Here is a 12828-nt window from a genome sequence, read left to right on the forward strand (position 1 = left end):
TCGTCATCAGTGGGCGGGCAGGTACCCAGGTAATACAACAAGCCATCTCAGCTGCGAAGTTATATCCACAGTTATATCTACGCTACAATCGTAGCTCAAATATATGGGTTAACTATGGTGTATTTACACCGATATTATATAGTTAATTATCAAAACCCATAAGGATTATGCCTAGTGCATTTAATTTTCCAAATACATTACCACCACACCCTTCTGGCATCTCTCATAATGTGGATATAACTTCGCAACTGAGATGGCTTGTTGTATTACCTGGGTACCTGCCCGCCCACTGATGACGAAGCCAAAAAGCTTCGAAACGATCGTCTGGGTGGTGGTACTGCTGAAAATAAATAACAGTAGTCTTCTCTACTAGAGAAGCGTTATTTATTTGAAGTAATTCAATAGTAGCTATCTTGTTGTGAAGGCAACCACATTATGAGATACATTTAAAACGATGCCTTCTACGCTACAATCGTAGCTCAAATATATGGGTTAACTATGGTGTATTTACACCGATATTATATAGTTAATTATCAAAACCCATAAGGATTATGCCTAGTGCATTTAATTTTCCAAATACATTACCACCACACCCTTCTGGCATCTCTCATAATGTGGATATAACTTCGCAACTGAGATGGCTTGTTGTATTACCTGGGTACCTGCCCGCCCACTGATGACGAAGCCAAAAAGCTTCGAAACGATCGTCTGGGTGGTGGTACTGCTGAAAATAAATAACAGTAGTCTTCTCTACTAGAGAAGCGTTATTTATTTGAAGTAATTCAATAGTAGCTATCTTGTTGTGAAGGCAACCACATTATGAGATACATTTAAAACGATGCCTTCTACGCTACAATCGTAGCTCAAATATATGGGTTAACTATGGTGTATTTACACCGATATTATATAGTTAATTATCAAAACCCATAAGGATTATGCCTAGTGCATTTAATTTTCCAAATACATTACCACCACACCCTTCTGGCATCTCTCATAATGTGGATATAACTTCGCAACTGAGATGGCTTGTTGTATTACCTGGGTACCTGCCCGCCCACTGATGACGAAGCCAAAAAGCTTCGAAACGATCGTCTGGGTGGTGGTACTGCTGAAAATAAATAACAGTAGTCTTCTCTACTAGAGAAGCGTTATTTATTTGAAGTAATTCAATAGTAGCTATCTTGTTGTGAAGGCATCCACATTATGAGATACATTTAAAACGATGCCTTCTACGCTACAATCGTAGCTCAAATATATGGGTTAACTATGGTGTATTTACACCGATATTATATAGTTAAAAACTGATGCGTTGTTATTAGCTGATATATTTGAAAATTTCAGAGATGTTTGTCTAGATGCCTATAACTTAGATCCTGCTTGGTATTATACAGCTCTTAGTTTATCCTGAAATGCAATGTTAAAAATGACAAATATTGAATTACATTTACTAACTATATCGAAGTGTACTTAGTGGTAGAAAGAGGAATTAGAAGTGGAATTAATCAATGTTGCACTAGACATGCAAAAGCAAGTAATAAATACCTAAAAATAAAGATTTTAATAATAATGAATTATCAACATTCTTAATGTACTTCGATGCAAATAGCTTATATGGATAGGAGATGAGTGAAATTTACATTATGAAGGATTTAAATGGGAAGATACATGTATAGATGCATCTCAAATACCTGATGATTATAAAATTAGATACATTTGAGAAGCAGACTTGCAACATCCTAAAGAATTAACAATTTACAAAATGTATTTACCTGATACAGTATTTACCTTTATCTCCTGGACATGCAAGTATAAATGAAAAATATTCAAAAAAATGACTACATTATATAATAAAGAAAGTATTACATAACGGAAACTTGAAGTATTCAGCACTATGGCTAAAACCAACAAAAATACATTAGAGTATTAGAATTCAAGCAATCTAATTGGTGAAAATCATACACAGATTTTCATACAGATAAAGGAACTAAAGCTAATAACACATTTGAGAAAGATTTCTACAAGATAATGAATAATTCTGTTTATGGAAAGACTATAGAAAATGTAAGAAAACCAGTTGATGTTAGATTATGTTGTGATGGAAATAAAGTTGAAAAATTAATAGCTAAACCTAACTTCAAGAAACAAGATATATCTGATGAAAAATTATGTCCGGATCATATGAAAAAAAAACATTAGTAACTATAGAAGAACCTATTTACGTTGGAATGTGTATTTTAGATATATCTAAGTTGTTAATGCATACTTTTCATTATGAAGTGATGAACCTTGTGTATACAGGTTTAGATTTTTACGGAAAGTATTATGTTTGACATTAAGACTGATGACTTTTACAAAGATATGAAAGAAATGATACAGTATTTTGATACATCAGATTATCTACAAAATAATAAATATAACATATCTAGATTAAATAAGAAAATAATTGGAAAAATGAAAGATGAATGTAATGGAAAAATTATGAATGAGTTCATAGGTTATAAAGCATTTAGGGCTGAAGCCTCAAGCTATGGAAAAGTCTAGACTATGTATAAGTATAGTGCAAAAGCATCAATAATACATAGCCAAATCTGAATTAACAGCATGTTAGCAAAATGGCATCGTTTTAAGTTATATCTCATATTGTGAATACCTTCACAACGAGTTGCCATGATATTGCACTACTTCGAATAAGTAGCTCTTCATCTGAGGAGAAGTTATATCTCATATTGTGAAGGTATTCACAATATGAGATATAACTTAAAACGATGCCGTTTTGCTAACATTCTGTTAATTCAGATTTGGCTATGTATTATTGATGCTTTTGCACTATACTTATACATAGTCTAGACTTTTTCCATAGCTTGAGGCTTCAGCCCTAAACGCTTTATAGTCTAAACACATCATACACCATCAGACATCTCTCGTATTGTGGAGTTATACTTCATAACTATTCTGCCATCATTGCATCACTTGGGTACCTACCCACCCACTGAAGAAGGGCCAAAAAGCCCTGAAACGGCACCAGGGGAGCCTGATGATGTCCGGAGTTTCCAAGAATAGGTAACAACAGCCTTCTCCACTGGGGAAGTGTTGCCTATTTGAGGAGTTTATGAGTTTTTGAATGGTGTGAGTTGAAGGAGTTACTGTCCCTTTCATTCTTCGACACCGTTTCTTTTCCTCTTCCACTCCTACTATTACTTTCCCCTCTACCTTTTTGCTTTTCTAAGTCTAACAGGGACAACTGGATAGTCGAGTTATTATCCCACACAAAAATACAAAATAGCCCTGAAACGGTGCTATCCACCTGAGAATAAGTAACATTAGTCTTCTTCTCAGGTGAAGCATTACTTATTTGAAGTAGTGCAATATCATGACAACTCACTGTGAAGGTATTCACAATATGAGATATAACTTAAAATGATGCCGTTTTGCTAACATTCTGTTAATTCAGATTTGGCTATGTATTATTGATGCTTTTGCACTATACTTATACATGAGTTCATAGGTTTAAGGTCAAAAGTGTATGCATATAAAATTGATCAGAAAGTGGGGGGAAAAAGCAAAAAGAAATAAAAAAAAGAATAACATTTGATGAATATAAAGAGTGCTTATTTGAGGAAAAAAAACAACAAAGAACTATGAATCTAATATGAAGCAAAAAGCATGAAGTTTATTCGGTAAAAGTAAACAAAAAGCTATAAGCCCTTTTGATGATAAGAGATATACACTTAGTCAATAAAATTAATACATTAGCATGGGAACATTATTCAATTTAAAATTAGACCATCTCTTACAAAGCCTCTCCATTCTCTGTCTCATAGACATTCTGTTTCTACAGAATGTCTTTTCTATAGATACTTCCATGGGCATTATGCTTCTGAATTTGCTTCTATAATTCCTGCTCTCTCTCTCTTTCAAACTAGTCTGAGCATGTGCTGCAACCAGTCAGCATCCTTTTCTGTCCAACTTCCAACTCACAGTAAATTAATCTACAGAAATTCAAGTCTAATGTCACACAGCATCTTCTTTCATCTTCTCAAGCTTCAACCCATGCACAGTACTAAGTACTACAGGTTCCAATACCTCTCATGCTTGGGCTTTTCATTAAGATAAAAATAAAAAATAAAATAAACATTGCAACCTTGTCAATATCCTTTCATTTTTAAAGTCAGAAAACTAACACGTCTTTTTCTTCCTCATACTTCATTCCTTCTACTTCAGTTCTTTGTAATAACCTTCTTTCATGTGTATTTGCTGAAAATTACAGAAACTCAAGCTCAGTATCTTCTGTCTTCTCAACCTTCAATGCATACAAGATATGGGTTGAAAGTTGTAATACTATAGGATCAAATACCATTTACATTTGGGTACACCATAAAAAATAATAACTAAATAAATAATCACTCTGGCAATCAGTTTGCTAATCACACACCATTGTCTTCAACAAGGTTAAACATAGTTAAACTGCCAATTTTTTAAAAAATGTGTATCACCAATGTTCATTTTAAATGGAACATACAATGTTCAATTTAAACAGTGAAAGATAAGTTCCCATTTTACAAAAATGTAATTTTAAAAGACTACATATTCATTGTATTGGGTGTTCATAACTTTGGAGGTTCAAAAACAAAATATTTATAAGAAAGTAAATAAAGTTAAAAGTTCTTTACACATAAAATGTGAAAAGCAAAAAATGCAGGTAGTGAGGTTTAATGCTATGAGGGGTAGATTTTTAGTTACGTATAACTTAATCCTTCCAAACACTCTGTCAGCAAGGTACTTCTCTGCTATGTATTCACCGGTCTTTTGTTCATGTTAGGCACATTGCTAAAATGCACCTAACTGAAGTCCATATGCGCTAATAACTTTCAATTTAGAATTTGTTCATCCCAAGCTTAATAAGTTAACCAATATATATATAATAAAATAAATAATAAATATTAACATAAAATGCTATATAAAATTTTACATATTCACTCAACCAGCTGAATGAATTATTTACAATATATTTAAAATTAAATTATACATTATAAAACCAAATAAATCTAAAACAAAACAATAATAATAATAAAAAAAAAAAATTTGAACCAATGAAGTACATCTCATGAACAGCAAAGAAGAGCTATGGCAATTTAGCCTGAAGGCAATGAACAGTGCACTACACTGTAGTAGTAGTAGTGGCATGTGATGCAAGAAAGCAAATGTATGAGCTTATGCAGCATCAGCCAAAAAAAAAAAAAAAAAAAAATCACACCATTCCCTCCAAATGCCTGTCCAGTTCCTCCTTAAATTTATTCAACCTATCAACTTCCACAACGACAGATGGAAGTTTGTTCCAGCAATTAACCACCCGCTGGCTAAAGGCAAATTTCCGCACATCTATTCTACATCTGTCTTTTCTTAATTTGAATTTATGCCCCCTTAGGTTCATAATCTGAACAAGTGGAAGGATCCCATCAGAAATCAGAATTCAGCATGCTGAACCCATTCAAGGCTTTATACACCTCAATCAGATCACCGCACTGGTGCCTAGTCTCCAGCCACTGCAATTTGCAGAACTTAAGCCTCTCTTGATAAGAGGATCCCTTCATTCCCCTCACCAATCTTGTTGCCCTTCTCTGTACACGCTCAAGTAAATCTACATCCTTCCTAAAATGAGGCCTCCAGACCTGTACGCAGTACTCAAGGCGTGGCCTGACCATTGCCTTATACAGAGGGATAATCACCTCCTTTTCCCTGCTAGCAAAATTCCTATATATCATTGACAAAACCCCATGACCTGCCCTGGCAGCCTGTCTACATTGCTCAGAGAACTTCATATCTGACTGCACAATTACTCCCAGGTCTTTTTCATTTTCTACCACCTTAAGTGTAGTACCACACAGTTGGTACGTTTCTCTGGGATTACTTCTACCCATATGCAGTACTTTGCATTTGTCAAGGTTAAACTTCAGTTGCCACTTCTTAGCCCATCTGCCCAAATTATCTAGATCCTGTTGCAGTAGCACACTGCCATTACTGTCATTAACAACCCTGCCAACCTTTGTATCATCTGCAAACTTCGACATTAAGCCTGATAAACCTTCATCAATATCATTGATAAATATACAAAACAACAGTGGACCTAACACCGAACCCTGTGGGACTCCACTAATAACATTAGTCCAAGAAGAGCAGCACCCATTGATTACCACCCTCTGTCTTCTCTCACTTAACCATCCTTTTATCCATTGTAGCAACTTACCTTGAATACCATTCTGCTCCAATTTGTACAGTAGTCTTCCATGCGCAACAGTGTCAAAAGCTTTCCTGAAATCCAAATATATGATATCAAAATTATTTTTTGCATCCAGTTCCTTTGTAACCACATCATAATATCCTATCAAATTTGTTAGACAAGACTTTCCCTTAACAAACCTATGCCGTGTCTGAATTATTGCTGCAGTCTTGTCTAGATGATCCTGCAATGCATCTTTAACCAGCGACTCCATTATTTTACCCGGAACAGAAGTTAAACTAACTGGTCTGTAATTACTGTCCAAGGCATTCAGTTACTGTGCCAAACCTCGTGGAAGTATGACATTCATAGATAGAATTCTAGTTCTTCTTTTAAAAAACATTATATATAAAATCTGAAAGTAATTTATATAAAATTTTATCCAAAAAGAACTCTGGAAGAGAATCCTCATAAAGTACAAAGGTGCTTCTTTTTAACTTGGATCTAATGTCCTCATAATTGGACAATACAGGGCAACATGAAGACCCGTCTCCAAGTTGCCGGTTCAGCCTGGACCTCAAGCCATGTCCCGTGAGAAGAAAGCACACATTCATACTAAATTGTAGCCAAGGCCATGATTTAAAATTTACTATTGAGACGGAGGACAGAAATACTAACATCTCCCTGCCTTTCTCAGAACAATTCCATCTGTCTTGCAAAATTTTCATAAGTTCATTCAGTATTCTCCGCCTCTCAGCAGACATCTGATGAGAATTTAGTGTGCTCCCCCCCCACACACACACACACCGGGCATGACTGGACACCCAAAATCTCAGTGGAAATGCCTCTTCACAGACAATATATTAATCCTGCTCTTATTACCAACAGGTCAGCCGGCAATGATCTGCAGGGTGTCTGTTGCTACTGTGTAGCAGGCCCTGGTCACCCTCAGAAGAGGGAATCACTGAGTGGACAACAAATGCCTTTTTTATTACAACATTCACTACCCGTTCAAACCAAGCTGAGGAGGCATACATCAGAATGGGCACAAAAACACATTCACATAACATATTTAGAGCATGTCCCTTTATGCCCCACTTAACCCTGATGACTCTCCAAAGCTTGGCATATAATAATTTAATTTGACTTCAAATATTTAATATGATACCTGACATGAGAAACATTCCTTAAGGAGACACCACTTCTAAAACAGGTGGCCTAGTATGACTTAGCCTACCCTTCAATAACATGGTAACTGTTTTTACTTTAGAAATGGCAAGTTTGTGAAGGGCACTCCACTCTAATAACTAGAGTCACCTGACACAATTAAAACCAAATCCGCATAAGCGATGGCTACAGGGTCTCCCAAGTCACCCTCAAGAAACTCATCCAGAACCATTGTCCACATATATGGGCCGAGTATGAATTCCAAGGATAACAACAACGCTGAACTTCATAAATTACTTGCTCGAATTTCGATCTCACTACAACACTGCGGTCTGAAAAGTAATCCTTTAAGATGTTATATAGATCTCCGAGACGTAGAGTGGCTCTAGCCCTGCAGAGAATACTCCACAGGGCTAGAGACAGGTGCTTCTAGACCAGTATTCACTGGTCTAGAAGCACCTGTTAATCAGTTACTTTCAAGGGTCATTTACTACATGTCCACCTGTCAATAAGTTTGATGCATAATCTTATGCTGCCACAATATATAGCATTCTGCAGTTTAACAGCTATTGCCTGTGAGTGTGTAAATTACCGAATCAAGCTAAATGTAAATTCCCATATGTAATTTAAGAAAATGTAAATTACACATGGGAAATTATGACAAAAAACTAAGTTTCATGAATAAATGTATCACAGTTTTTAATCTCTGGAGTGACTATTTATTCGCATTAAATTTAGTTAATACAATTCCAAATTTTAACCAATAGCCAGAACTAACATCCCACAATGTTAATCCTTTGTGTTGTATATATAAAACTGACAGCAACTAAAATCAATGCAAAAAAAAAAAAAATAAATAAATAAAAAAATATTATTTTTATAAATAATCAAACTGCAAAGGAGAAAATACATTGGTATGTTTTTTTTTTTTATTCAGAATATAGTGTAACATGCATTTTCCATTTGTTTTAGCTTAAATGAAAGTGATCATGTAGTTCTGCCAATGGGCACATAGCAGAGAAGCAATGTGTAAACAGTTTTTAAAAATAGCTGGTTTTTGAGTTTTTCAGTAGAGGATCAGGATCTTACAATTTCTCCAGTACAAGATAAAGATCTTATACCTGTATTAAATGGATGAAATCCTATTCACAATAAATTGTCTGCTGTAACATAATTTAAAATTATGTTTGCAGTTGGAACAGAGTACTCAACTTTTATCCCCCTCATATATATATTTTATAATGTAAATTAATATTACCTGATTTGAAAGTAAAAGTGAATTTGGCACTGTGGTATTTATGTGGAATCTTGATGGAGTTACAAGGGGATGCTGTGCAAGTCCACGCGGGAAACAGAAACCATTATTTGGCTGCAAATTTATAGGTTGAGAAAGTCTATTTGGCAAATAGAGGTTGGGAAAATGATTTTGTATTGGCTGTAATACTGTAAAGGAAAAAAGTATCAAAAAAGTTCAATTATTAATGCATTAAATTATTTATATATTAACAGCTACTGAAATAATATTTTCACAATGATAAATTAAAAATTAGCATACCTGTTTCAAATAAGTATATCTGATTTTTAACTACAATGAGTGCTTTAATGCCCAAACACACACGGAGAGTAAAAGAAAAAACATATCACAGTGGCCGTATAATGTGAGTACATGTGTCATACTGTTACTATTTAAGAGTTAAAGAGTTTTAGAAAATATTTATAATAAAATGGCAGCGATTAGAAAATGAAAAAGTTCACCTGATCTCTCTCTCTCTCTCTTTCACCCCATTCCCAATCTTTTTCCCCCCCTCTCCTTCAACCCTCTAACTTCTGCTTCTCATTCACTCTCTTTCTCGACTATTCCTCTCCCTTCTGCCACTTCAAAACTCTTGTCACTCTCCTCCCTGCTTATTGAAAATGAAAAAATTTTAGTTTCTGATTATCTCTAAAAATGAAATGAAACAAAATTTGAAATGAGTTGTAATAAACTGTTTAAATTGAGTACTTTCCCTTTACAAGCCAAAAATTAGAAGAAAAAAACACATACCATTTTTTATATAACTGTTTGTCAGACCAGCATTTCTCAAACTTTTCAAAAGAGACTATAAAATTCATCAAAACCAGGTAATAAAAAGACAGAACGAAGATTTCGGTGACATATAAGTAATAAGTAATTTTGTCAAATGTATCTATATATACAATGGAATATAGGGGTAAAATCGAACAAAAATTAAAAAGTATATTTTAAATAAATCTAAAGTTCAAGAATTTCAAACAAAAAACACCTAAAACACGATAATCACTGGATAAAATCTGATTGAGCATATAAGGCATAGTCAGACAGCCAAAAGCAATAAAAGATATATGGTGTTAAACTGTAAAAAGTGGACACTCAGAACAAATGGTTAAAATGGTATTGTGTTTCTCACACACACAGAACTCAGCCCTCATCAGTAAAGAATGCATAAAGATAACCGTGTCCTATGTAGAGCTGAGCAAGAACTTCCTTTCTGAAGCTGCCCTGCAGACTAGACTGTTGAAATTTTATTACAGGTTTTATCTTAAAACCTGTTTGTGGCTTGTCCTTGCCATGATTCCTGCCATAGAGAGTTTAACCTGTTATATATTGTCTGACTATTGTCTGTATAGGGAACTAGCAGGCTGCGTTTACAATGGAGTACTGCTGATCTGGCTACAGCATCAGCCAATTCACTAACCCAGCTCCCAATGTGGCTTGGGATCCAGCAGAAGCAGATTTTAAATGAAGATTCAGAAAGGGAATATTGCACCTACTGAACCTGGAGCGGACTGGATGAGAATTGTAAGATGAGGTATTTTGTGACTGTACTGCTGTACAGCAATCTTTTTTAACTGCTGCCTCAATATTTTTGCTGCAGATCTTATGCGACTGACAATGTGGCACAGCTGATGTTACCTCTCATTGGCTTTCACTAATCACAGGTATTAGCAAAAAATTTCCTGCTCTTTCTGCATGTTCAAGATGATACACTTTGCTGAAAATCAATGTTTTTACCATGAAATTTAAGGGGAACAAATTCACTGAATGGCTTTTAAAATATCTTCTAAATCCTTACCAAAATTCCTATACACTTTAATATCCAGTATCAAATTAAAACGGGAGCAATAGCAAGAATCAATAATCTTTCTGATTTTTGACTTTAATATCAAACAAAAATAACAATAACAAAAGCCAAACCCTGTATCTATCAAAGTATGATCCGGTATATAAAGTTTGCCAAAAGGCATTTGCTACCAATGTGTTCTACATACTGCCAATTCTACCAATGTGTTCTACATACTGCCAATTCTACCAATGTGTTCTACATACTGCCAATTCTACCAATGTGTTCTACATACTGCCAATTCTGCCAATGAGTTGTCCATTTCCTCTTATTTCTTACTTTCCCTAAATAGCTTATTTTAACAAAACCTATGTCCAGTTAGTTTAGGAAAAAGGGGATCAATTAATAAAATGTTTATTTTGAATTTGCAGCTAAAAGTAGATAGTAATTACTACAATTACACTCAGAACATCCTAAAAGTTTATAAATACATGCTCAACATTCGACTTGTTTTGCTAACCAGCTTTCAAAAATAACATAAAGGTAAAACTGTATATCCAAAAGCCACATTGCATCATGGGACAAATCAACATGTATCGTGCCAATGCACAATCATTCAACCCACTGCAGATTCCTGCTGGACTATCACTGTGACAAATCATGACTTGGTAATCACCAAGCTCAATCACCTCTTTACAACCCATGCTGATTCTGCCCAAGTAGCAAGACCCCTCTGGCTCCCTCAACATCCTCTCTATCTACTGCCAACACAGCCAGGATTTTCAGCCATCCATTAATCCTTTCAGGAATGAGTTCCCTGAACATGTCTGGGCCCTGAACAGTTTTCCACTAGTGGAACTTTGAAAATTCATAAAATGGAAACTTTGTATATAATGCTTTTAAATATTAAGTTTTTCTTACTTTGTTGTCCAATATTAGAGAAAATTAATTCAAAATCCAATCAAATTTCTAAAAATATTGCAAAAAAATCTTAAAAAGACATTGTTAGGGTAATACTATCTTTTATATATTTATGCACCACTTGATTCAATTTTATCAACTTCTGGATCTGAATTTAAGAGAACTGACTTTTGTTAACCAAAATCAGACAATACCAGCTAACAAGCGTGATCCTCCAATCTGAAATCTATTTTCATGCTGCCATCTATTAGAAACCATGTTAAACAATTACTCAGGGACATGGGTAAGAGATGGCAACAATTACTGGAAAATTTTGTTTATAATTCATACATAAATGGGCATATTATTCAACACATATTTGAAAGGCCTTGAAAAATGTACATACACTCAGTCACTATTTTATTTTATACACCTAAGCTTTTTATGAAACAGAATACTTCATTATCCCCTGGCATTTACTGTTGTGAAGGGAATTTGTCACTCACCAATGTAACACTTTATTTATTCTTCAGTAATAGCATCATTTCTTTGTACTTTGTGATATAAAGAGAGTGGGAAAATACATAGAGATGCTGTATTTGCACAATTCAGTGCAAATACAGCAGCGAAATAGGAAAGATAAAAGATTCAAGTGACTGTGAACGTGGCACGGTAGTCGTTGCTAGACACATCAGTCTGAGTATCTTGCAAACTGCAACCCTGCCTTACAACTTTATCTCAAATGTATTGAGATTAGCATTAGCAGAAGCATATGATGCAAGAAAGCAAGCTTATGCAGCATCAGCCAAAAAAAAAAAAAAAAACGCTTCCATTTCACCCCTCTGTTTGATCCAAATACCTGTCCAGCTCAGCCTTAAAGATTGGTTGAATAACCAAACAACAAATGGATCTTGTGGTTGGAAACAGCTCACTGAAGTGACAGGCCAGAGTCTGAGATTTATACAAAGTAACAGAAAGGCTACAGTCAGTCAAATAACAACCCAGTACAACAGTAATAACCAAAGAGGCACTTTAGAACTCATAACACCTTATCACAGATAGAGTACACAAACTAACGGCTGAACCAGGTTCCACTCCTATCAGCAAAAAACAACAAAAATATAGTTACAGTGGGCTCAGGAATGTTTCATGTAGATGAGGAGAGCAGAATATGCCCAAAACAACATCAGTCCGTGGCCACATCCTGCAAGTCGATAATGCAGACTGGTGGTGGCAGTACAACAATGTGGGGAATGTTTTCACTGGGTCTCCCCTTGATACCAGTTGAATAACATCTGAACACCAGAGGCAATGAGAGAAAGCAATAACTCTTGATCTGATTATCAGCAGCAACAATTAATGCAATAAAAATCTGCAAATAAAAGATCCGCTAAGTGAACACAATGCAGTGATATGGGATTTATTTAAAGATGGAACTACTTTCAACAGTGAAGGTATGTGATT

At 35.0% G+C, this 12828-nt stretch overlaps 1 protein-coding gene across 1 annotated transcript in view; it reads right to left on the reverse strand.

Annotated features, from left to right (window-relative positions):
* LOC150086919 (uncharacterized) overlaps positions 1-12828 on the reverse strand; it is a 290440-nt gene that overhangs the window by 127650 nt on the left and 149962 nt on the right. Inside the window, exon 7 of the mRNA XM_090372322.1 lies at positions 8643-8827. Coding sequence (XP_090228448.1) covers positions 8643-8827 — 185 coding nt within the window. The remainder of the gene's footprint in view (positions 1-8642; positions 8828-12828) is intronic.

Source organism: Mastigoproctus giganteus, chromosome 4 (assembly GCF_048544385.1).
Source record: "Mastigoproctus giganteus isolate SK-2022 chromosome 4, ASM4854438v1, whole genome shotgun sequence".
NCBI classification, from domain to species: Eukaryota; Metazoa; Arthropoda; class Arachnida; order Uropygi; family Thelyphonidae; genus Mastigoproctus; species Mastigoproctus giganteus.